This window comes from Dermacentor silvarum, chromosome 1, assembly GCF_013339745.2.
Source record: "Dermacentor silvarum isolate Dsil-2018 chromosome 1, BIME_Dsil_1.4, whole genome shotgun sequence".
NCBI classification, from domain to species: Eukaryota; Metazoa; Arthropoda; class Arachnida; order Ixodida; family Ixodidae; genus Dermacentor; species Dermacentor silvarum.
This window is the reverse complement of record NC_051154.1, coordinates 204,242,861-204,269,515: the sequence shown is the minus strand read 5'-3', so window position 1 is coordinate 204,269,515 and position 26,655 is coordinate 204,242,861. Positions and strand designations below refer to the sequence as shown.

The 26,655-nt window shown below is 44.3% G+C and overlaps 1 protein-coding gene across 8 annotated transcripts in view; it reads right to left on the bottom strand.

Moving 5' to 3' along the window:
• The window catches only part of LOC119436666 (uncharacterized), a 91,359-nt gene that overhangs the window by 15,550 nt on the left and 49,154 nt on the right, over positions 1-26,655 (bottom strand). For all 8 annotated transcript variants that reach the window (XM_049659552.1, XM_049659563.1, XM_049659549.1 and 5 more), the window contains exons 4-6: positions 24,336-24,479; positions 22,083-22,194; positions 9,402-9,453 (exon numbers count right to left, since the gene is read on the bottom strand). In XM_049659552.1, the coding sequence (XP_049515509.1) occupies positions 9,402-9,453; positions 22,083-22,194; positions 24,336-24,479 (308 nt within the window). The remainder of the gene's footprint in view (positions 1-9,401; positions 9,454-22,082; positions 22,195-24,335; positions 24,480-26,655) is intronic.

Here is a 26,655-nt window from a genome sequence, read left to right as displayed (position 1 = left end):
AGCTAACAATGGGCCAGTTCTTCCTTAAATCCCCTTGGAAGCAGACGGGCGGGGGCTGACGTCACCCGCGTCGTATTCTTGACTCGTCGCGAAGATGGCCGGGGCTGCTTGAAGTCACCCACGTCGAATCGATTCGTCACGGATAAATGGGAGTTCCCGTCGCCTCGATGATAGGCACGTATTATGGCAGCTCCCGTCGCCTCGATGATGGGCACGTAGTATGGCACAATAGCACCCCCGCTGCCAGATAATACATCCAGAAGTCGAGCTGTTCGACGCGGCTCGACGTATGCGATGTGCTGATTGAGTGACGTCCTTGATGGGGTTAAGGGAATGGCTTTGCCACCCTTTCATCCGCTGGTCTTTCCTTTGCTTGGATCTGAGAAAGCTCACTAAATGACCGAAAATCAACGCCAACCATTTCGGCAAAAGTGAGCACCCTCCAATGCTCTCCACAACGCCAGACCAAACTCTATGAAAACAAACGCTCTAACCCCCTCTGTGCTCTCAACAGCACCATTAAAGTTATTGTACTAAACACAAAACACGCACCCGATAAAGAGCCCGGGATACAAACCTCTACAAATAGTGATCTCGAAGAAGACACATTCAAAGAGAACAAACAGCTAAAGAATAGATTGCAAAGCAATTCCCAAGAGTCATTCAGGCAGCCTAGACAAAGCTGAGGCGATCGAAGAAAGTTTATCTTTTGCCCTGTCTCGCTCCTGACATTACGATACCCTTCACACGATAGTGTGTCGTAAGGGATTATCAATCAACTTCAATGCGGTAAAATAACTGAATAGACAACAGCATACATGAAAACGTAGCATTAAAGCTTTTAACTTCTAAGATAAGCTCTGGGATAAGCATAGGCTGCAGCCTAAAAGGCTCTGCTAAGCCCGTCAGCATTTGTATGCAGCTTCCCCTTCTTGTAGCGTACAGAGAAATTATGGTGCTGCAGTGACAAGCTCCATCTGAGTAGACGGCCATTTCTTGGTGACATGGTGGGTAACCAGGTCAAAGGGCAATGATATGTCTGCAGCGTCTATCCAACACTCGACGGCGTCCATCGCAGAGCGAGTCGCAGTGGCGCTGGCTCTGCGACTCGCTCGGCAGCAACTTTTAGCTCGGAGGGTCTACGCTGGCCGCGCCCCACGACATGACCCAGGAAGCTCACACTAGCACACCCCAAAGAGCACTTTCGCGCTTTGACAGTGAGACCCGCATTGCGCAATCGACCTAGGACTGTGCACAAATGATTAACATGCTCCTCCCAGGTGTTGGAGAAAATCGCCACGTCGTCCAAGTAAGGAAGGGCAAAATCTCCCAACCCGTGCAACACTCGATCCATTAGGCTCTTAAAGCAATAGGGAGCATTCTTTAGGCCAAAGCTCAGCATCACAGGACGGAATGTTCCTAATGACGAGATGAATGCTGCATACCGAGACGCACGTTCGGTCAGTGGGACTTGCCAATACCCTCACACTAAATCTAAAGTGGAGATATACATGGAATTAGCCACCGTCTCGACTCTTTCTTCGATGTTAGGTATTGGATACGCCTGGTCTAGGGTTACCGAATTTAACTGGCGATAATCCACGCAAGGTCTTGGTTCTTTACCTGGAACTTCAACCAGGATAAGTGGGGAAGTGTAATCACTTTCTCCGGGCACAATGAGACCCAGTTCGGACATGCGGCGGATCTCGGCTTCCATGATTTCCTTTTGCCGTGGCGAGACGCGGTACGGCTTGCTGTTTGCTCGACAACTAAATATCGTGCTTGATGAGAGTTGTTTCCCCTTGTCGGTCGGAAAATACTGGTTCGAAGTCCCGAACAATTGCCCTCAAGTCGTCTCGTTGGCTTCCCTGGGGAAAACACATGAAATCACTCTGTTTCTCTTCCGGCGCATTTAAGGTTAAGTTTACCACTACCTGACGATGAAAGTACGATTTCATTAGGTTGCTATGATAAATCTTGTTTTGCTTTCTGCCGAGTTTTACCTCGTAGTTCGTGTCGGAACGCATCGACACCACTTAAGCAGGCCCTTCCCATTGAACATCCATTTTGTTCTTGCACTGTCCAGCGCCTCCTCTATTTATTCAATGCCAGTGCAATCGCCCGCTCCGCAATGGGAGCCGCTGGTCCGTCTTAGTTCAGTGAGTTGCCGCGATGTGACACTACCCAGAGGGTACGACAGCTTGCGTCACGTGTGCGACTGAGCCACTGAGCGCATGCCGCTGCCGTTCCGGAGGAGATGCAGTAGACGTTTCACGCGTCTGTCAGGATTATTTCCTCCTACTTCCGTTGTGAGGCGCCACCCAGAGGGTATTTTCCCCCACGACAGTAAAGCAGGCGCGAGTGCTAGCCGACGGGAGAAAGTAGGAAAGGGTAATTGGAGAGGGTGGTGAACCGTTGGATCGGCCGCATCTGGCTGGCATTGAAAAAATAGAGGAAGCGCTGCACTATCTTAGCAACATTACCTCGACGCCAACGTGTAACGTGCGTTGTCGTGATGACTTATCGTAATAAGTCTTTCCTGAGCTCTGTGCAGCTTTCATATTTTCCTCAACGAGCTCCTTGGTTTTTCACAGCCTTTCCAGCAGGTCTAACACATAGTTTACCACACGTGGGTCCCCTTGATAACCCTCCCAAGCATCTTTCAGCAGGCTCAACGGTGACCTTTGGTTACGCCCGTAAACTACCTCTGCGGGGCTAAACCCAGTGCTCTCGTGTGGCACGGACCTTATTGCGAAGAGTGCTGCCTCTGCAAGCCTCCCAGTCTTCGTCACGCTCAAAACAAAGTGCTCTCAATACCCACTTAAGCACAAAATGCATCCGCTCAACAGGATTCGACTGGGGATGATAAATAGAGCTATGACCTATCTTTATTCCACAGCATTCAAAGAACGTTGTTGTCAAGTAGCTAGTAAACACGCTCCCGTTGTCACTTTGAATCTCTGCCGGGAAGCCAACACGGGCGAATGTGGACAATAGTGCATCAACAATGCACAGGGAGTTCAGTTCTTTAAGTGGGATTGCCTCGGTAAATTTTATTCCCACGCACAGTATGGTCAAAATATATCGGCAACCTGAACGGGATTCTGGGAGGGGTCCTACCACATCTATTACAAGCTTCTAGAATGGTTCTGTAATAATGGGCACCAATGAATCCACTTGTCATTGGATTTACCAACTCGCTGACATGCGTCGCATGACCGAACAAGTGTTTCAACCTCTTTCCAGCATCCTGGCCAATAGAAATCTGGCGCTAGCCTAGCCTTTGTCTTCTTGATACCGAGGTGACCCGCCAAAGCATTCCCATGTGCTAACTTTAAAAGCTGTGGTCGGTACTTTTCTGGCATGAGTAGTTGGTTGTATGTTCAACCCTTGGAATCCTAATATTTCCAGTACTTGAGACCTGACCTAGCGTAGAACGAGATGTTTCGGGTCACTCCTTCATTCACATTAGCCTGCAGAACAGTTAGCGAAGGGTCACTTTTCTTTGCCGCAATACGCGCCTCACGGTCAACCCTACTAAGCTGCTCCCAGCAAAAGGATGCGGGACTAAGTAGTGAACCTTCCACTTCAGCCCTAGGCGCCCTGTTTTCCCGAGTGTCGAATGGCTCCTCACCCACTGTCACTGATCCGGTAATTGATCTGTCACAAGTCTGAGTCCTCTGCTTTTCATCAGCCATATCTCCCGGCCTAGGCTACTGCTGTGAGGATGTTACATTGACAGTTTCCGCGTTTGAAGATGAGCTTTCAAGTTTCTTTAAGAGGGCACGTGACCGCGATCGTGTTAATGCCATGCAAGCAAGACTGGTAGAAAACGAACGGCCCTCCTTTTTTAAAAGCTGCTCCGATTTGTTCGAAAAAAGATATGGAAAGTGTTCGGGTAAGCTTGGACTCACGGCTGCCTCCGTTTGCAACCTTCCAAAAACGCCCTCGAGGGTTACCCTGGCAAGCATGCACTCTGCTCTTCTACGACTTGTCTGATCCAGGCGCATTCTCCTGTGCAGTCCCAGGGAGAAACATAGGACGGATGAGTAAGATCCATGGTGGTGGCTGAATCGCAATGTGCCCTGCACATTTTCCCGTTTACCACGACATTCTGCATATATGGCTCGAGCAGCCTAAGATTTTCGTCTAACTGGCAAATGCTGGCGAACGCAATTTGCCCCTTGCAATTTGAGGAAATATGGCCTTCCTTTCCACAATGGAAGCAGGTAATTGGTCTCCAGGCCTCGAACGTGCGCTCTACGTCTGCTTTAGCGGCCTGCAGCCGACTGTGCCGTCTCTGCTAGCCCTTCCCTCGCCACCTCAGCCTTAGTCGATACTCCTTGGCTGAACTCGTCGCTCGTAGATGATTTCTTATTCGGCAACAGTGGGTTGCGAGAAGAAAATCACTTTAAAGAATAGTCCTTTTTTTCCTGGCCTATCTTCCTGTATAGGTTTTCCTTGGAAGTTTCGGCACGTGTAATATTCCTCCACGAGCTACGCTGCCTTCTCTAGGACTACCTCTGGGAGCCTGACCTGCAGCCAGAGTCTAACTTCTTCTGGAAGAACTCGCTAAAACTGCTCCAGTGCTATGCATTCAAGCACCTTGTCGTGGTTTCCATACACTTCTGCACTTTTGAGCCACTGTTTTAAGTTAGATTTTAACTCGTATGTGAACTCAGTGTGCGACTTGCCGCCCCTTTTTGCCTGTCTAAACCGCTGTTGAAATGCCTCGGCAGAAATGCGGTATTTGCGAAGAAGCGCGGCTTTTACCTTCCTATAGTTCTTGTAGTCTTCTTTAGACAAGCGTGCGAGAACTTTCGCGGCCTCTCCTGGGACAATTGAAAGAAGTTTTTGAGATCAAAGGCTTTCGTCCAGCCCTATCTTTTCACACGTACGTTTGAAATTCACGAGAAAAAGTGCAATATCACCGCCTATCCTGTACAGTAGCATCAGGTCCTGTATTCTCAGTTTGGGCGTATCGTCTCCACCGGAAAAGGGACTTGAACGTGCCGAGCTGATTCGACTTTGCTCTATTTCCAGTTCTCTCATTTTAAGAGCATGATCTCGTTCTTCGCTCCTTTTCTTCTCCTCTACCTCCTCGCACCTTTTTTCTCTTCTGCCTCGTCACGAATTTTTTTCTCGCTTCTCTTCTCAAGAATTTTTTCCCAAACCTCTTCGACTTCCTCCTCAGTTACCTCTTATGCCCTCATAACGTCAAGAATGGCTTTCTTTCGCCTTGCCGCGGCAACTGAAATGCCCATCTCCTGGCAAACATCAAGAAGGTCCTGTATCCTGAGCTTCTCCATCGTGATCTGATGGCTCGTCTCCGGTTTTGCCTCTAAATTAGCTTTGCTTCCGAAGCCGGAAATTTATGCAAGGCTTTGAAGCGAACTAAGACAAAACCACTACAACCCTTTCAAAATACTTGAGCACATGTCCTTAGCATTTACGTGTGTGACAGAGATCTGGCGATGTGAAAGGCAAGCGTCGGGCACTCACCCCTCCAAAGTAGCTGACGCCGGTCAATCTCGTGGCTGCCGTAGAGCGGTGTAGCGGGCGTTATCTGGCTTCGAATCCCACAGCTTGCCATCTACTGTTGTGACTTTAGGGTGGAGGACGAGAGGCGGACTCTTTCAGCAGACGAAGAAGAAACGAAAAGCTTTATACAATATTTACAGATAGTGGATAATAGCGTACATGTAGCTGTAAGAGCACATCAGACCGACTGGGCGCCTGGTGGCGACTCTCTCTGAGCTAACAATAGGCCGGTTCTTCTTTCAATCCCCTTGGCGATTCCTCGTCGACAGGAACCAGGCGGGCGGGTGCTGACGTCACCCGCGTCGCATTCTTGACGCGTCGCGAAGATGGCCGGAGCAGTTTGAAGTCACCCGGGTCGAATCGATTCGTCGTGGATAAATGGGAGTTCCCGCCGCCTCGATGATAGGCACGTAGTATGGCAGCTCCTGTTGCCTCGATGATGGGCACGTAGTATGGCACAACAGCCATCAAAAGAGCAGAGGCGGTGGCTGTAAGGCATCGCCTGGTAGCCACCCCCACTAAGTCAAACTGACAGAATAAAGTTGTTTCCTCGTCCTCTCACTACTTATACTAAAAATAGCAGATTATTACTTTCATTTGTGTTCCTTGAGGTGCTTCTTTGAAGTTTCACATAAGAATGGTCAAAAATTGTCTGAGCAATTATTACTGCTATACATCCATTCAAAACACCAGTGATCAGGCTATAACCTTATGTATCGCAGTATTCGTTGTGACTACTATGTCATGAAATAAAATGTTGAAACGTAATCGCACCAAAAATGAGCACATTTCTAGCGGTAATGAAAGAGTTAAGTTTTGTGTTGTTTAAGGCTATTCGAGTGTTCAAAACTAACCAATATTAGACTCAATGGATACGCCATTGATAAGCAGTGTGGCCAAAGTTTAATTCCTACGCGGGCAGCCGCAGCCGAGCGTGAATAGACGATAGTCAGCTTCTGCCGGAAGTATGTAATTCGTATCGAAATTAGAAAAGCAAATTTTCGCTTACTTCAGCCTGTTTAGTAAACTGCACCAATAAATAAACACAGTAACAGTAGGAAGAAGCGCAGTGACCCAAACACCCTTCTTGATTGATGTCAGTTATCGACCAATAGCAGCCGTCTATGGTAATCTTGCATATGACAACACATGCACGCCGCTGGCAGCTTTGCAGCGGGTGAGGAGAAGGCCTCGTTTCAAAGAGAGCGTTTGAGAGAAAAGTGACTTCGTGCTTCACTTGTGAGCTCCTCGCGCTACACACGACTGTGAAATTTGGCTGAGATGTTACAGCACCATATGCTATCCCCAGACTGTTTTTTCACGAAGCTCGAGGGGTGGTTCAGGACTTTTTTAGGTTCACATTCAACAAACCTCATTAAATTCAGTGCAGTGGATGCCAAGCGACATTATTTTTCTGTTCCCTTGTATACTGTATATACTCGTGTATAAGCCGCCCCCCTGTATAGCCCGCACCCCCCCCCCCCCCCATTCAGACGCAAAAATTGAAAAAAAAAAAAAACTAGAATGCACCAAAAATCTGCCTAGTCCCACAAAGTGCTACTAGATGGCGCCAGTTATTTTTTTGCACTCGCCGCACATCATTATCATCATCGGCGCGCGACACAACATTTCCGCTGCTTTCGGAGGTGCTACTCCTAAGTGGATGGGCGCGGGCAACCACGAAACAACTCCGATAGAGCGACTGAAGCGAGCATCTCTTCAAGTGTGCGTTTGGATTCTGGACGCATGGCATTCATTGTCAGTGAATACCCTCGCAAAGAGCTTTAGAGTGACGGGGCTATCAAACAGCATGGACAGCACAGAGGACGATCAGCTCTGGAAGCACACCAATGAGGTGACTTCGTCCGACAGTGATTAGCGCGAAAGCGACGATGAATAGTGAAATAAAATGTTCATATCTGTCACCAGTTTTTGAATTATCCGACACAGTAGTAGCAATGGCACTACAGTGTACATGTATAACCCGCACCTGAGCAAAATTTGATGAAAAAAAGCGCGGCTTATACACGAGTACATACGGTACTCTGGTTAGAGCTCCTGAGATAAAGCTTCATTTTAACAGCATTTTATTCTGCATGTTTTCATAGGTCTGCACAAGTAATTGTGATAACTCTCACTGATGGTACAGTAAACTTACGTTAATTCAACCCTGACGGGACCGACGAAACATATCAAATTATCCATCGGGTTGAATTAAACAAGATGCTGAAAACACTAAAACACACCGCTGATTCATTTGTCAGTCAGTATTTTTCCAGTACTAACATGCCTCCGAATCATAAGCACATGCACACTTTCTACGAGACCAAAGTAAAAAACTAACGTAGAAATGACACTAAAGCTTCTAAACAAAGTAGAAATCTAAAGCGCACCCGATTTTTTTAGCATGAGATATGGGCAAGGGGCTCATATGTGTTGCACAATGGCGACCAGTTTTTTAAACTTAGCTTCACTGCGCAATTTTTAAAGTAAGCTTCGTCGCAATAGATGCGTATTATGCAGCAAAAACATACGAACGCCGCGAAGGTGGTTTTAGTATCATGTTTGATTGCACCACGCAGGCAACTTACAGCCCAATTTTCTCAGAAAAAAAAAAAAAGGACTCACTTCAGAACTGGGTGAATACTGTAATCAGACATTGTGAGCTATGGTTAGTGCTTGAAAATCTTCCAAGGGCAGGCCGAAAATGGGCATTTTCACCAATAGATTTTGACGTATGGTCAACACATTCCCTGTTCCCTAAGCTCCGCCGAGACAGATGCTGCCACTAAAGGGGTAACTAGTGGGGTCACCATAGGGGTCAGGCACGTGCCTGTGACTGGTCAAGTGAAGGCCAATTTTAGAATCGAAATAACGAAAGTTTGGGCCCATAGCAATGCACCATCTGGGACCTTCAGCCGGCACCAAAATAGGGAGTTTTAGAATAGGGGCCCCAAACGTTTTGGGGCCCCAAAGAAATAGCATCGACGCCACTGTGCATGCGCGAGACGCTAACTGCGTTTGGGTTTTGCGTTGGGCACGCTATTTCACCGATTTAGCGGGAGCCCCAAAAGCAGCCCCAAAAGCTTTGCGTCAACAAACATGGCGGCACCCATCGAAGCGACGGCTCTCCGAGTACCAAACTCGGCTTGATTCTTGGTAACGCGTGAAGTTTGTAAGCTAGGAGAAGTGACTGCGGTTATCGCTTTCTCTCAACTAACGTGTGTAATGAAGATTGATTCATTAGACGCCGCTGATTCCGAATTCGATTGTCGATTTCATCACTCATAGGCCAAACATGGATTAGCTTGGCTGGTGAAGGCACGTCAAGTTGGTTACTCAAAATTAGGCGCAACAAATCGCTTGCTGCTAATAGAATAACCTCTCAATTGTAATTAAACGTAAAACCACGAAAGTCAAAATTACTCTTCCTATCATAAAATGGTATAGTTTATTTTAATATTTATAATAGTTTTTCTTTGACACCGTAGTGGCGCTGCAAGCGCAAGACGCTATTCGCAAACCCAAAGCCCTATTCTAAAACTCTTCACTCTTGCATGCCCCAACGCTAACACCCGCAAAGCTCTTTGGGGCCCCAAACTTTTGGGGCCCCTATTCTAAAACTCTCTATTAACTGAAAAATCTTAATTAACCTGAGTCGAATTAGTGGAGGTGTACTGCATAAATTCAACTCGTTTCTAAAAAAAGGTGCATAGTTGGAAGATAGCACGGTGTTTGTCTTTTTGTACCTGCGTCCTTGTTTGTGCTATGCTATTAATGTGTTACGATGTCACACTAACAAGTCGGCACTGCAACAGTTGCTAGCTGACAGAACACAGTACAGAAGAAAAGGCACTTACATTTTTCAACTTTTCAGGAGTCATGGCAACCCACGTAACTTGAGCAGGGAGTCTAGAAAAAAGAAAAACAAACATTAATCAGGCAATACTAATTTTTTAAACATAATATACAGCCCTTTTAAGTTATATTGCAAACAATAAAGGGCTGTATTATCTAATGACAAAAAGAAAAAAGGGAGACAGATTACATAATGCTAGCATGTTTGAACGACTGTTATTGTATTCGTGCAAGAGAAACACAAAATAACCACAGCTTGAACACTTGCCCCATCTGATGTTTCCAGTGCACTACCCTCCGTTTGCATTTACCACTGTGACTAAGCAATCCTTACAGACAATACAATCTAATTAAACATGTACATGGACAATGAAGTGAAAATGAACATTTAGTTGCAAAAATTTTGTATGGCTTTAAGGTGAAGCTTACATATAGTACTTGGCTGCAAAGGCAGGGTTGTTAGGTTTGACTACCTAACACCAAATTGCTTATTATACTTCCGGTGCTTGTAAGCTAGAAAAAGTTGGGCTCCTCTTCTGCTTGACTGTTAAGATTCAATATCAAATACCTACAAGTACTATATAATATTCAAGTAATAATTGCATTTTGCAGTCATGTTTTGCACCATAACAGCAGCATGTAGTAAGCTTTTCTTCACATTTCTGTAATATGCGATGTTAAAAAGTAAGATAAAGTCATAATGTGCAGGCTCCTTCAGTGACCCCTTTTCATGGCTTGGCTACTTCCTTGGTTATTTTTTTTTTTACCCTCTGGCTTACTTTAGGGAATTTTATGGATACTTTTTGAGTTACTTGACAGTCCTCACTCATCTAGACGGATGTGTTTGCTGCTGCACCCATGGCAAAACTCAACACAATTACAAGGGGCATTCTAAGTTCAATCAACTTCCACTAATTCAACTTTAGAGCTTGTATGAATTGGCTGATTATCCGGTGGATCAACTACAAAAACCATATTGCCACCCAAACATTGCCATAATATTATTTCCAAAAATAATCTGCAATCACTTGCTAGTGCAAGCCCTTAAATGAAAAAAAGTGAAGTACCACTTGAAGCACACTTTTTCAGCACTGGGCTTGTGTAAGAAACGAGCAATGGTGTTGAGTACAGGTTTTGCTAAGCTCAAACATCTACATCATGAATTTTACACTGTCATCACTACCACTTGTGCAGCAGCAAAACTGTAACTTTTCATAATGCCTTCAGAGCGAGTCGAAGATCAGAATCTTCAGCAGAAGATAACCTATTTTTTGAAAGGAGATGAAATGCCATGCCTCTTTCACAGCAACTTGGGTCACTGGGTATCCGCCGCTCTTCAATGAACCTGATACCAACTTGGGTCACTGTGTATAGGGGCATTCGTTTTGTGCTAAGTAATTACAGTAGGAAGCTTACCGTACCTACTTGTTGGTGACATTTTAGCGACTGAAGTTAGGAAAGTTGCTTCAAAAATGGCCTTCTAAAATGCAGTTTATTATTCAAAAGCTGCACGCAAGCGGCTGAAACTCACTGTACAACGCATAGGCTCCATGAGCATGATGAAAGAACAGTTGTCTTCACATCGAAAGTCTTCACATTGCGATTGTGCCCCCCCCCCCCCCCCCTTCACAGCACAGTGGTCACCAAAAATTTTACATTGTGCTCACAAAATTGATGCCTTTTTATACTTTACAAAACTTATTTTAATGGATTTAAACACTGCAGGTTCAGCAACATCACTAAATGCATTTGATTGGTAGACGTTTCACAAGTATAGCAGTACATTAATTTACCATTTAGAACACACCAGGTGAATAAGATAGATTCACTCTATAGAAAAGCCTAGATATTTGAGCTGCTGAGCTCATTCACACGAATCAGACCAATCAATTCTTCATGGCCGCTTTCAGGTAGATCAAGGGCAGAAGTGTAGTATTTGGCCTGTATAAAACTTGGGTAACAGTCATCACCGTGCTAACAACATGCGGCCAAGCACATTCTGCAGAATTTAGTTCTACCACGAACATCGAGAGCCAGAAAAATTTAGGGATAATGTAGACTAAGTGCTTCCCTGCACGAGGAAAACTAGGTTATTTGTGATCTTTTGAAAATGACAATTCGAAGATAAACACAGAATTTAAGCTGTCATCACCCATTATGTAAATACATTAATAAAGTAAAAGCCCCTATACCCTGCTGGTCAGTTCACTGTTTATGCATCACCTGTACAGATATTAGACAAACATGAAATGTCTAGGTAAATAATTACTGTGCTTTAACTCATATTATATTGTTCCAAAATGCCTATGTTATTTAAAATCCATTTGACCGGCTTCGCATTAAGATGTGGGTTCTCCCCTGCGGCCAGTTGTTTTTTCATCCACTTTAATATGTTTCTAAATTTAAAATAAATAATTTCCCCTATGCTTTCCTGGTTGTCATTGTCTGTTGGCTTCGTGTGGTTGTGACTTATGAAAAACCGGGCCCCTCGGCTCCCCTTCTCATTCATATATATATATATATATATATATATGTATAATATATATAAATATATATTGCAATATACCAATCAGGAATCAGTGTTACCATTTTAGCATTTTGTCACTAGATTTAGCAGCTTTCTATATACATATATAAAGTGAATGTTTCTTAGGATCATCCAGTTTTAAAAGCATACAAAAGGAATGGTCGAAATTGGTATCTTGAAATATAGGTTGTCGAAATTTTTTTCTGGCTGTGGTTTCAACCAGCGTATTTTTCACCTATGACCTTAAAATATTTTTGTGCCAGTCTTCGCATATCTGGTAATCGCTAGCCAAGCTGCCTGCGCCAGATGCTAGCCGACTCAGATGGTGTGCTAGGCTGCACTTCCAGCTTATCTTTCCCCCTTCTTTCTATCCATCACTGATCACTTGCTCAGCTGCTCACTACATGTTTGTTGTGGGCTGACGCAGCAGCGGTGAGCTGGGAATTGGGTTTTTTTCCCCCCTCTCACTTAGGACACTGTCAATGTGGCCACAGCGTATTAAAGGGACACTACAAGCAAATACTAAGTCAACATGGGCTGTTTAAATACGACTCCAGAAACCTCGCAACGCTTGTTTTGTGCCAAGAAAAGATTTAGTTTACGAGAAAATTGCATCTGAAGGGTCCGAATACCATTATCGCAATTACCGCCACCCAACTGGGGAGTGGTGACGTTGCATGCGCCATTAACACCCTTTGCTGCCGTCGGCGCCCAACAGTTGGCGGTACTGTTTCTTGCACAAAACCCAAACGCCCATCCATTGAGATACCCAGCCCAGACAGAGCAGAGGATTTGCCGCTGCAGCTGCATTTGGTCAAGTGGCAAGGACCATTCAGGCATCCCGCAACATCGCATAGAAGTGGAATTCTCTGCTACTTGTAGTTTGTGCGAAATTCGCGAGCCAGCAAACCAGCGCAGCATATGCAATAACGAAACTACTGAAACGCGAAAGCGCATGTAGCGCAGATTCGAGCGAAAACGAAACCTTTCCACCACCCACGTTGTTGTTAAGGGTTCCGTTACTATGAGTTCCTTTTTCTAAAAATTAAATAGAACTGGACAAGTAGCATTTTCTTTCGTCTTACAATGCAATACAATGATGTTTTTACAACGAGTGGTTGAGTACTAGTGACAGAATTTAAATGAGGAGTGCCTTCGTCATTGGGCAACTACTTGAATGTCCCAGGGGAGTCTCCAATTGTGTCCTGTATTTACCTCAATTTCTCAATTACTGAGGCTCTGTTCGCGATAATATTAACGCCTTAGAGATTCTCAAGCACTAATCTATCACTTTAGCTTGACAGTATTTTCCTTTGGTGTCCCTTTAAAGGGTCCCTGAAACAGTTCGGACAAATTTTGGAGACGCGTAGGGTACAGCTAGAGCAAATCATTCTTGCCACAATTTAAGTGAAGCATCTCATATTAAGAGAGCTACGGACGAATACAAGTTACCCTCCTCCCTAGCCTATGCTTTTTCTCCTGAACTCATTCGCCGAGTGATCGGGGCTAAACTCCGCCTTCACTGGCTCTGCGTCATGATGTGAGGTCGCGTCGTCCACTTCCGGCTGTCTTCGAGCCAGCGCGCGAAGCCTCTCCAACCTCTCCGCTAGCCGCCTGGCTGCCGATCCCCAGCGAGAGCTATGCGTTGCGAGCATGTTCGGTATTCCGGTATAACCACAGGCGAGCTGGGCGTTTGGACAGATGGGCGGAGGCGTAAACTAAAGCCCCTCCATACTACTACCACTGTGAATCTGTGATGAAGGAGCTTTAGTGTAGACCTACGTGACCGGCCTGATCGGCCTGCACAGTCCAGCCACCTGGTGGCACAGAGCTCAACCAGCCAAACACAGAGCTGATACTGCTGTAACCAAGTGTAAAACACTTTAAACATTTAAGAAGACGTGTTCAAGACTACGCTTCTGCCAGAAATTTACACCAGCAGCAAAGTCTAATATACTTGGTTACTCCTTCATTAGCTCTGTGTTTGGTTGAGCCAGGTGGCTGCACTGTGCAGTTCGTTCACATTTGCGCCTCAGCTCACACCGTAAAATGCCCAGTCCACTTGCGCTTGCGTTTATCCGAAAACTGGACACGGTAAACTCTATTGTAGTAATCCTTCGGCGTGAAGTGACGGACGCAAACGCGTAGATGCTGGTGCCGATTGGGTACCAACGATCAGCACTGCAGCCATTCCACTTGCATGTTTGCCTTGCAGAGGGACTCGATGTCGCAGCTTGACATATTGTCAGTCGCTACGTTTGCAGCCCACAACGTAACACAGGCGAACCATGGTGGTCGCAAAAAAAAAGATCGGTACCAACACTGACCACGCAGTTCGCGTCAACACGGAGCACGTTGTAACACAAGCAGACGACACTTGCTGTGTGCCGGAAGCGATTTGAGTGTAGTGATAGACTGACCTTGTGCATTCTCTTTCTGTTATTTTCTTTTTTTATAGAAACAAGTTAACTAAAATACGAATTATTACGAACAACATTTGTTCACTATAATGATGTGCAGCCAATGCAGCCAATCAGATAGCTCGCCCTACTGACGTGTTATGGTGAAATCGCGTCAAATAGTGGGGGGCGGCTGAAAATTCAGCCGAGTGGCGTGATGCAATTGGTAGCGATGTGCCTTTTTAAAACCTTATAGTAACTTACACGCTTTACGTGGAGCACTTAGATGTGTCAATTAACGATCAGAAGGACTACCCTAACGACTCAGAACGTCGGTACAATATTGTCAAAATCGTTTCAGGGTCCCTTTAATTGTGACCTTAGGCAAGATACAGTAGAATCCCGCTGTTATGTTCCCGGGTGCTGCGTTTTACCGGCTTTTACATCGTTTTCGGCCGGTCCCGGCATAGCTCCCATAGAACATAATGCGTTGGTAACCCCGCTGTTACGTCGCAATGGTGGGAACGTTACCGCATCATACGTTGCGAACTGCCACCCCGCACCAGCCTGAGTGGCCATTTTGACTTTTCATGTCACTTGGCTTGGTTGCTTGACGATAGCATTGGCCGCCCAAAGTGCCGGGGGTGACACTTATGACGTATTTTCGGTTTCCGCCAGCAAAAGCATGGTCCTTGAGATCCGTATTTGCTATCTAAAGATGGTGTCTATGACGCGTTGTGGCCCTAAAATTGGTTTTGGCTCATAGATGTTCCGTATAAAGGGCAATAACGCCGTCGCCGCGTGCCGTATGCTATATGTGCGAGTGAAAGCGTGCGAGGGGAGCTAACGACCGCGTCTAAATCTCGCGCGCGAAAGAAAGAAAAGCAGGGAGGAACCGCGCCTTCTTCAGTTGCGCTCGAGGCACCGGCGAGGAAACGAGGGGGCAGGGATAGCGGGCAGCGTTGTGCTCTGGCATCAACTGCGTACTGCGCGGCGGCGTGCAGTCGCGTGGGCTGTATCTTGAAAGCGATCTGTGTTAGGGGCAGAGTCCACGCAGTGTGCGTCGGCGGCTCGTAGCTTTGTGCGTGCGTGTGTTCTCGGTGCTCAGTTTGCGTTGAAGCGATAGACAACAGCACGAAGGTCACTTCGCTCGGTTCTGCAGCGGCGCTTAATTTCCTCACGCCAGCGTTTGACAGCGCGCATCCGCGCTCATCGAGTGTGATGTGTTCTTCATGTTTGCCTGTGGGCGCTGACACGATGCTTGTTAAGTTTACAAGTTTATACAGACGATAAAACTACTATTCTTACTTTGTATAGTTGTCTACTAATTTGCTATCGCAATCGATACTTCGGCTGTCGGGCGAAACTACGACCTTTTTTTCACCCGTAAGAATTAAAATAATATTGTGTGCAGTTCAACACTGCTCCCCATTTCTCAATTTTTCCTGTTTTCTGGTTCTTGCGTTTCCCAACTCTTACGTTTTTTTTGGTTTTTTTCGGTCCCGTGAAAAACATATCAGCGGGGTTGTACTGTAATTGGCACTTTTGAGCTGGCACAATCAGTCCACATGCTGCACCCAAAAGAAGCAAGCACGCGAGCCCACAGCATTTAAGAGAGATGGCAGCTTGATAAGGACACTTGCTTATGCTCAGTTTGCTTATGCTTATGCTCAGTTGCACACTTACGCCGCTCAGTTTCCAATGAAGAGATAGACCACACGAACCTTCGCTCGCTGGTGCGGCCGTGTTTCCCCACACCCCCGTTTTGACAGTGGTTGTCTGCGGTCATCGAGTCTATTCATGTTTGCTTGTGCGCGTTGACACCACGCTTGTTAATTCAGTTAGTAAGCGAATGTGTCAAATTTATGCAGCCGATAAAACTATTATCCCTACTCCTTATAGCTCTCTACTAATTTGCTATCGCAATTGATGCTTCGCCTTTCGGGCGATACTGAGACATTTTTTTTAATTATTACTTTGTCTGCTTCATGTGAAGATCGTGGGTACTTGGACATTAACCTTTCAACGTTCAAAAATTTAAACGGATGCAAAACTCCCAGTCGCACACTTCGATTCTCGGGTATGCACGGCTGCTTGGTCTACATGTTTTGCATACGAGCAGGGCTTGAAAATCGTTGTTTTGGTTATAGTGCGGTACCGCTTATAGTGCAGTTATTCACGACTCTGGCGACTTACGTTATAAGCGGTCTATACTGTATAGAAAGAGAGAAAAAGTGTGGGGGTGTGGCTTGCAAAGCAACACTCCCGCCAGCTGAGTAACCACCTCGTCCTTCTCTTCGGCTTTATAAATAAATGGTCCAGGAGGGCTGGCGCGGTGGCACCTGCTGGTCTGTTGCTGAATAAGCGTTTGGGACAGCAGATGAGCTGCTACCCCATCGGCTGCTGTACATGACGCAGTGGGCTGCTGAGTGCTCATGAGCACAACTTGACATCTAAAAGCCAGGCACGCAGAAGCGGCAGTTCATTGACCGTGGTGCAGAGCCACTGACCCGAGCTCTATGCGGACAACCCCTGCTGTACGACACAACCGTTCCACGACGTTCCCGACATGCCGGCAGCTGCTACCTAATGAATTGTAGGCTGCATGCTACCCTTTGTCACTTCTCACCTTTCCGCCACGTACCGCATGAAATGTACTGTGAGGAACTGTCACGTGTATGTTTTGTTATGTCTGTGTACAATCAGTGTGCCTTAAAGGAAGAGTCTATCATGTGTGCGTACTTCAGCGAGCTGCCACTCTAGTTTCTTTCTGTAATGGTCTCGAACCTATTCTATCACACGAGTGTAACTTATCACCTTTGTCTTTTCGTCAGTACGCTGCAACTATGTCTCTCTTTCACAAGTTCTTTCCCTATCCACTTAACTGCGCACCTTACATTATCCCTGCAGCTCACATATCTTATCACGCTGGCTATGCGCACTACAACTTACTCACCCACATGCCTGTACTAAAGCTTTTTCTACTTCATTTTTTCCCCAGAGCAGCCAAAGACTGGAATGGCCTTTCCCACAACATCGCTACTATCACCTGCCTATCAAGCTTCATGCAAAGCGTAACAAGTGCACATTCACACTGAATCATTGTGACAATTAGACCTTCTTCTGTACAAACCCAACCCTTATTTAATACCACCACGGGGGTTTTTAATGAAATAAAAATGAATCGATGAATAGTGTTGCTTGTTCTTGCCTCTAAACATTCACAAACGCCACCAATCTCAGAGTCTGTGTGGAGCACAAAACCTTGCAATAATTGCCCAGCACTGTTGTTGTGCAACAGCGCAGTGCTTGCTCACGGAACTCGTAAATGCAAATTGCTTCAGTGATATGGGTTCGAATTCCAATGGTGGCAGTTGTGGACAAAGTTTCCTTTTTCTTCGCCCTATGGCGATGGTGATGAGACAGCCTTATGACTGCAGAAACACGTCGACGATGACATTGGTAGCCATCAGCATGGTGGAATGGATGGACAGACAAGACAAGCCCAGTTTTGAGCACTTAACTGCTGTGACAGTAAAATTCATCGAAACGGCTGAGGACCCCATCAAAAAATAGTTACAGGTAATTACTAAGAAGCTTGTCTTTCACAGTTGTCTACAAAGTGAACCAGTCAGAATCATAGGTGTGCACATAAGGAGGAAACAGCTTTTCCAAAGCCTGCTGAAGGGCAAGCAGATTTGCCTCAAAACACAATTCAAGTCAGTGTAATGTGCATTGGTAAAGCTAAGGGAAACAGATAATAAACAAACATTTCCTATTACCTAATTTCTAATTAAATATTTTTGAATAGTAGCTCCATTTGAAAGCACTCAGCACTGCCTGGAGGTTAGGCCCCCAATGATGTTTGAATAAACTGGGGTTTTACGTGCCAAAACCATGATTTGATTATGAGGCACGCCATAGTGGGAGACTCTCAAATAATTTTGACCACCAGGGGATGTTTAACGTGCACCCAATGCACCGGGCACGGGCGTTTTTGCATTTCGCCCCCATCGAAATGCAGCTACCGTGGCGAGGATTCGAGCCCAATCGTGCTTAGCAGCACAACACCATAGCCACTAAGCCACCGCGGCAGGCGGCACACATAATAATGTTTCTGCACAGACTTGCAATCGGGATATTTACTGGACGACACTCAAAAGAACTGAAAACTGAACCTGGCAACGTTCAACATGTGCACCCTCTCGAGTGAGGCTAGCTTAGCACGGCTGTTTGAGGAGTGCCTGGGACATTATTGGCCTTAGTCAGGTCAGAACTGGTGAGGCTTAAGTCGACCAGTAACGCACCAACAACAGTTCAGAGCTCTAGCTTTAGTCCAAAAAGTACCGGAAACAACCATTGCAAACGAGTTTAGTGGGCTTATTACACGCCTAAGTGCAGCAGTAAACACACCTGAATACAGTAACTCTGTCAACGAAGTCAAAGCATCAATCAATTTTTATATCAGTAACAATCATCATGACCTAGATCAACTGTTTTCACTAGAAGAATTAAAGAAAGCACTTGTATCGTGTCGCCAGAGCACTTGTATAGTGGACCTGATGGGGTCACATATGCTGCCCTGAAAAACCTGGGTCCTGTAACCACAAATACTTTATTAAAATTACTGAATGATGCGTGGATATCGGAATGTCTTTTTCCTTCCTGGAAAATTGCACGAGCGGTTCTGTTACTAAACTGGGTAAAACTCCTTTATCGTTAGATTCTTTCCACCCTGTCAGCCTGACAAGTTGCCTTTGTAAACTTATGGAAAAGATGATTGATGCTAGGCTTCAGTAGTGGACAGAATGCACCAACGCACTGCCCGACGCACGAATGCACCAACGCACCAACGCATGGCGGGCTTCCGCAGGCCCCAGTGTACGATGAATGCGATTTTATATCTTGTTACATATGTGGATCATGAGAGAGCTGTGGAAGTATCACCATTGCAGTGTTTCTAGACATAAAGCGTGCATTTGACACAGCCAGCCACACTCACGTACTGCATGGGTTAATCCAGTTGGGCATAGTTAGCCGAACACTGAGATGTATTGCGGAATTCTTAAGAGACAGGAAAATCTATATTGAAACTGCTGATGGCAAAAATACAGAGCATAAAGTGAATCAAGGCGTTCCACAAGGTAGTGTACTCAGTCCACTTCTATTTAACTGTGTTATGGCTGAATTACCCCATATCTTGCCTGCTACCTTGAATTATTCACTATATGCAGACGACTTGTGCATATGGGCATCTGACTCAAGTACTCAAGCTGTTCAGCAAAAGTTACAAGCTGGCTTAACAATAATTAATGATTTTTTTAAAAGTAGAGGTATGATTATTTCACTTGAGAAAACTGCTGTACTTGTGTTTACAAGGAAATGCCTCAAGAGATTCCAGCTCCTGCTAGACTCTCAGCATTTGCAACTTGTGCGAAAACGCAAGTTCTTGGGTATTATTATAGACAGACGGCTATCATGGGCTCCCCAAATAAAAGCATTAGAGGAGAAAGTCAACTACCTAATCAACATTCTTCGTCGATTTGTTGGAGTGAGATTGGGTAGTTCAACCTCTTCTTTATTACGCATTCACTCGGTGATGATTAGACAATGAATAGCATACTCTGCTCCTGTGCTACACGGCATATCCCGTAATCTAGAGGAAACAATTCAAAGATTAATGGCCAGAAGCCTTTGCATATGTCTTGACGTTTCCCGTGCATCTGCCAGTGGTTTGGTAATTGCTGAATCCCGCCAACCAACTTTTCATGCACTAAGATTTACGGAAACTTGCAGTCATTTTTTTCGTTTAGCAACGCAACAAGCTAATCATCCACTATGCCAAGACCTTCAGGATAGAACCGCTGCACGCATACATGAAGAAATATGGCGGTGCAAAAACTTACTACCTGCTTACAAATACTGGCCTGCAAGCACAAGTCATCCCCCATGGCAACTTGCAATTCCAGAAATAGTCACTTCAATTCCTGGAGTACATCGTAAATGTGATATGCCCGTAGTTGCGATAAAGCAGTTAACTTTATCACATCTTTACACTACGGTAAGTACGTAGATAGCATTCACGTATATACCGATGAATCATGCTGGAAACAAAGCTCTACATCAGCGTTTTATATACCTGCATACCAAGAGAAAAAAGTTTGTAAGCTTTGCCAATTTACAATGTCTACAACGGCATAACTTTACGCAATACTTTCTGCTTTACGTTACATATGTCAGCAGTCAGGACCTCTTCGCTGGGTAGTTCTGAGTGACTCGCAAGCCTCACTGCCGAGCTTAAATGAAATCGGCTTAATAAAAACAAACAGCCCATTGACATATAAAATACAGAAGACGTATACCATAGCAAAAGATCTACAACACGACATAACTTTCCAGTGGATTCCAAGTCACTGTGAAATCATAGGATATGTAAGAGCTGATCACATGGCACGTGCAGCGCATCAACAGAATGAATTATCCATAGTTCCTTTAGCAACGAGTGATGCACGATGTTTATTGAACAAACAATGCGGTAGATTGTTCAAGAAAACTTGGTTCATAAATGACGCGCAGAACTCTCAATTATATAATATTGACCCTGGAATTGAATTCAATATTCAGTTTAAAATTAGCCTATCTGTTGAAACAACAGTTCATAGGCTTCAACTAGGCACTGCCTATACTAAAACCTTCCTGTGTAGGATAAGAAAAACTAAGAGTGCTACATGCTCATGTGAAGAGGCTGAAGAAGACATGGAACACCTTCTACACTAAAAAACATGATGCTCCCCCGTAAGAAGCTTTATGAAAAACTAAATGACTTGGATAGACGGCCACTATCTTTAGGAAAAAATTTTGGGTCCCATGGCCAACAGAAAAACTTCAAAACATCGCTGCGCGAGCCTTAGTACAATTCTTGGAGGAATCAAAAATATCACAAAAATACCAAGTCAGATAACAGTTATTGCTCGCATTGTTATTATTAACAGGCACTCTTGATTACATGTTTATTGTGTCATGTTCATGTAACATTTGTTTCTGCGTACAAGACTGTTGTATTTAGAGCACGGCATTCAAGAGGGACCTAATTCGCAAGTGCCCAACATCTTCTGAGTGAACATCTTGGTTTTGTTAACATTTATGCTTTGTGAACTCATGTGTTGCGTGTGAATACTTCGGTTTTGTGACTGTTTCTGACTGTGACTATGACAGAAGAGTTTTATAACTCTTCTATTGTGCGAACATTTATTTATATTGCAGTTAAGACTTAGTACGTCAATGTTCATCCATGTGTTTATTAGTCCAATTTTGTGATTGTTGACAACCTTCCGACAACAACTATCATGTAAGAGAAGAGGAGTAGCCGGCGCCACATATAGGCGCCAACCTCTCCTTAAATACATTTAATGGGTGCTTTAATGTATTTACCATTTAATGGTAAATACATATAATGGGTAAAAAAAAATGGGTGCCAAGAGAAGGGAAGCGCAGTCGATGACGGCAGAAAACTAGGTGGGGTGTTGAAATTAGGAAATTTGCAGGTGGAAATCAGCTAGCTCAAGACAGGGGTAATTGGAGATCACAGGGCTCGAGAGGCCTTCGTCCTGCAGTGGACATAAAAATAGGCTGATGCTGATGATGATGATGATGACTCAAAAGAAAAGAAGCTACAGTAAGAAAACATGGTATAAGGTTGCCCTCAAAACAGTAGTATTTGTTCACTTAGATTTCTAAAACATACATAAAGCACAAACCTGCATTTGTTGTAGGCAGGACCAAGCAATGTGCGTAGACAATACTCAACTTCTTCATAGAGCTTGCAGGCTGGCGATAAACCTTCCTGAATCTTGCTGAGTAGTGCAATATCTAAAATAAATGAAACAGCACAGTTTTGACATCACATCAAGGTTGATGACCCAGCAGGTACACTGCAATTTACCTAAAACAGCAATTTACCTAAAACAGTTACACAGTTACACGAGGTCAGAGTACCGAAAAGAAGGATGGCGTCCAGCACTACCCCAAAATCAAAGTACAAGATTTACAATTATGTAACTCTTAGAACAAGTTATATCACAGCTGGAAGGACACTTCAAATGACGCTAAACTACCATTGCGAAGGTTAGTTGCAAAGGGTTGGCAAGTCACACAAATGAAATTTGTAGTTTTTTTTTTTTTTTTTTATGCAGAACTGCAAGTAGCATTTTTTAAAAGCTATGGTGAGATTAAAGAGACACTAAAGGCAAAAATTGATAGCTTGAGCTAAATTGATAGATTATTGTTCTGAAGAACAAATACAATATTAGTTACTGAAACCACATTTATAAATTTAGCTCAAGACTCTGATAGAACCACTACCTTGTATATATCATGTAAATACCATTTTCTTCTTATTTTCATCATCATGAAGCCCACCTTCGTCACCGTCTCCTGATTCCTATGGTGAAGACCCACCTCACCCAGTTGTGGTCGTATAAATATGGACTCATAATGGTGACACCAAATACCAAGACTGCAGTTCTGCAGCATCTGCCATAACTAAGTAATAAAGGAAAGTATATGTTTCGAGAAAAATATCCTACCATATAAAATTTTACACACTGAATTTGCAGGCACACCTCTGCATCCCAAGAGCAGTAGGCCCCTTCAAATCTACACATCGTATAAACCGTAATATAAGTCGAGATATAAATTTTTTTTTAATCAGGCTAATGTCACCCCTCATCTTATATAGCAGTCTTTAGCAGAATGCGAGTCATCGTCCGGCAACCTACAGCATGCATGTCGGCGAACGCATAGCCAAAGAATGCATAGCCATATCGAAATGCGATTGCTGGTAGTATTTTATTTATTTTTTCTAATCATGTGACTTCTTGTGTGCGCTCGTCTCATCGCACTCGTGTGTGATTTTGTCTGGTGAACGATGAGTAGTGGCATGCTACAGATTTCAGAGGCACTGAAAATGAAAGCAGCAGAATTTGTTGAAGTGAACGGCAAAATGGCCGCTCAGCACTAGTTAGGCGTTTCTGAGACAAGCGTGCAATATTGGCAGGCAGAAAAAGGAAAACTGTCGGTGTGCAACCCACGTAAGACGACATTAGCGGTGTTATACAGAGGTCGTATGATGGGACCGATGCACTGTGGGAGGCGGCCAGCAACAAACGGTCGTCTTCTGACAACACTTCTGCAAGTTCGGTTGAATGAGACAAAAAAGGCCGTGTTTAACTAATATAGCATACATCTTGTTCCTGCTAGGCCTTAGTCTCTTTTCTTACTGCTTTAATGCTTACCCTGTTCTTTACTGCTTCTTTAGTTATTCCAATGCTACAATTTCAAATACCACTTACTTTTCACTCAATCAAATTTTAACACTTCATTCAATACGGCCTGATCTCCAGGGCTTGACCCTTTCCCACCCTGGCATTTATTTATTCATTTCTCTGTTGCTTGCAAGAGTTAGCTCATTTCCTGACTTTACATCTGACCCTCTCAACTTCAACTGTGGCCTCCACAATTATAATGGTTAGGTTCTCGCACATTTCTTCTATCCTACCCTCATCCTCCTGTTTTTAAAGCCCCATATTTGTTATCAAACAGCCTTTATTACTCTCTGTTTCCCCCGAATCAATTTTCCCTTTACAAATAAAGTCAAACCTTGAACTTAACTGTGATCACTGCACTTATCTCAACCTAATGCCTCTACATCTGGCACAATGCGAAGATACACAGTAGAGTCCGTTCTATTTCTCGTTACCCTGTTTGGACTTTTTTCATGTCCACATCTGATTATTGCATCGGCATTTCTCTTGAAGCTCTCACAACAGCCAAGGTCCTTAACACCAAAAGCCTCTCAACATTTACTAAATCTTTCATTTGTGTGGGGAATGTTACTTTAAGACTTACTAAATGCGGTTACAAGAACAGTGCCCTACAAACTTTTTATTTACATAAACTGCACATGTACCTAAGGACAAAATAGAAAGTGAAAAAAAAAATGGGATGCTTACGGTCCGAGTCGGCATAGTCAAGGCAAAGCTCCTCATTGCGGAAGAACATGGACTGCAAGAGGTTCACCAAAATAAGCTTTTCCTCAGTTATCATTGTATAGTTGCTTCTTTGTCGTCGTCTATCCACCAGCTTCCTTAGGCGCCCTTAAATAACAACAGCAGAAACACCACACAACCAGATTTTTAAAACGTACAGCATCCACTCCAAGGAAACCCTCATCCCCCATTTTTTCTCTGCATTTTGAATACATTTTCACTAACCCTGAGGCATGCTCCTTACTGCAGTGAACTAGTTGCTATATGTCCTAGACTTATCACAAGATTCATTTATCTGTTAATCGTTGCGTGTGTCTAATTCATATGCCCTGCCATGGTACTGCCTCGGGACTATTATTAAATGTTGTTTACTATTGCAGTAGTTTCCATTAAAAAATGTTATGCAGATCCCCCGACATGTGGAATTAATTTTACGGGGAGAGTTGCTAATGACATACAGATGCTTTATTTTATTGCTTTTACTTGGTCTCTGTTAAATGTTCTGTCACGCTTCACCTGTATTCTGTTATGTTTTTTACTTATATCTTTCACTTGCACTGTTATCATCAAGTATCACATTTCTTGATGGGAGCTTGTTTTTCCGCTCAGCCTGTCAGCGTTGTCAAGTGGCAACACCGACACCAACATGCAGAGAGAGATTCAGTTTGCCACTGACCCCATTCATTTAGATGGACAGACAGAAAAATAAATAAATAAGTAAATAAACAAACAAATAAATATGCACTTTGTACTACATATAAAATCACGCCTCAGATACAACATTATATTTTTGTTTCTAGCACTCCGGATTGACTGCAAAGCATATCTGAAAAGAAGTCAGATGTTATGTTACATTCTGCATTCCTTACATCCAAGATGCAAAGTGTGAACAACATGGCTCAATAGTGGTGCAAGAATGTAGCTCGTCTTCAGATTCAAATTTATTTCAGGAGATTGCATGAAATTTACAAAGTTTACATATGCAGTAGGGTTACATACACAAAGTTACGAAGTTACATATACAGTTAGTGAGGCCCTGTCTGTTATCTAACACTGTAGCATTTGCTTAGGGGGCATTATTGTAGGAAGTGTACTACAGGAAGGTACAAGAGGCGTGCCATCAAATAAAGCATTCAGACTCAAAACGCTGAAATGTCTATTTTTAAGCTGTAACAGATGTTTAGACCAAGGCACCCAATTACTGAGGACAGCACAAACTATGACACAACTAAAGTGAAATGACAAAATATGTCAAGGGAGGCAACAGCACATGCAAAACTAAGCTGCCAACTATAATCCCACTCTGAATTCGTAAAGTAAACGAGAAGTATGGCACTGACAGCAAAATGTGAGAAACACGTGGCTAGAATACAATGCAAAAATGAAATATTACCGCATAAATGGCGCAACAGTGACTCAAAAAATTCATTTTCACCAAAAGAAGTGAACACGCTACATGGGGGGCTCCTCACAGGCTATGAGGATGATTTATTCAGCAGATATGATGGGTAGAATGAATGGATGGACAGCTTTGGGGCACCCATATTACTCGTATACACATAACTTGCTTTTGCTTTTCCAAAGGGCCCCCTCACCAGGTCTGGTCATTTTGAGCTGACAAGGGCAGTGCACACAATCTGCGCTAACAATCGTGTCTTCTAAGTATTACATTCCTACGCGCCGCGGAAAAGAGCTCAAATTTCAAACCTAACTCAGTTTGCCCTTCTCCTCATGGGCGCCGCGCTAACAGCCGGAGAGTCGACGTATTCACACAAGTGTGCCTACGTACATGGCAGTGCTGTGACATCACTCACAGTGACACGTGACTTGGAGAATTATACAAGGCAACATCAGTTATTTGTTTAATCTGTTGCTTCAATAGACCAAAAAGTTTAGAGAAATAATAAACATGCAAACCGAATGTCTGCGTGTTTTTGTTTTACCTCGCACCGTAATAAGAGAGATGTACTTCTGTTCTGCCTGCTTGTTCCCAAGCTTGCACGCAGAGAACGAAACTGTCACTTTCTACCGTGCTCCAGCGATGTGATCATGCTCTTTAATCCTCTCGCTTATGCCTCAGTGCTCATAACTGGCACTGACTTATACCACTAATCAGGTGTTCTCGTGCAGAGCGCGCAAAACTGTCCGCCGTGTGAAACAACACAAATGCAACAGGTCACGCGCGAGACCGTCACCGGACGGGCGCCACTAAGCAAAAACACGAGAGAAAAAAAAAATAAGGCAGGGCCCGTGACGTATTCATCACGCGATCCTCCGGTTCCGG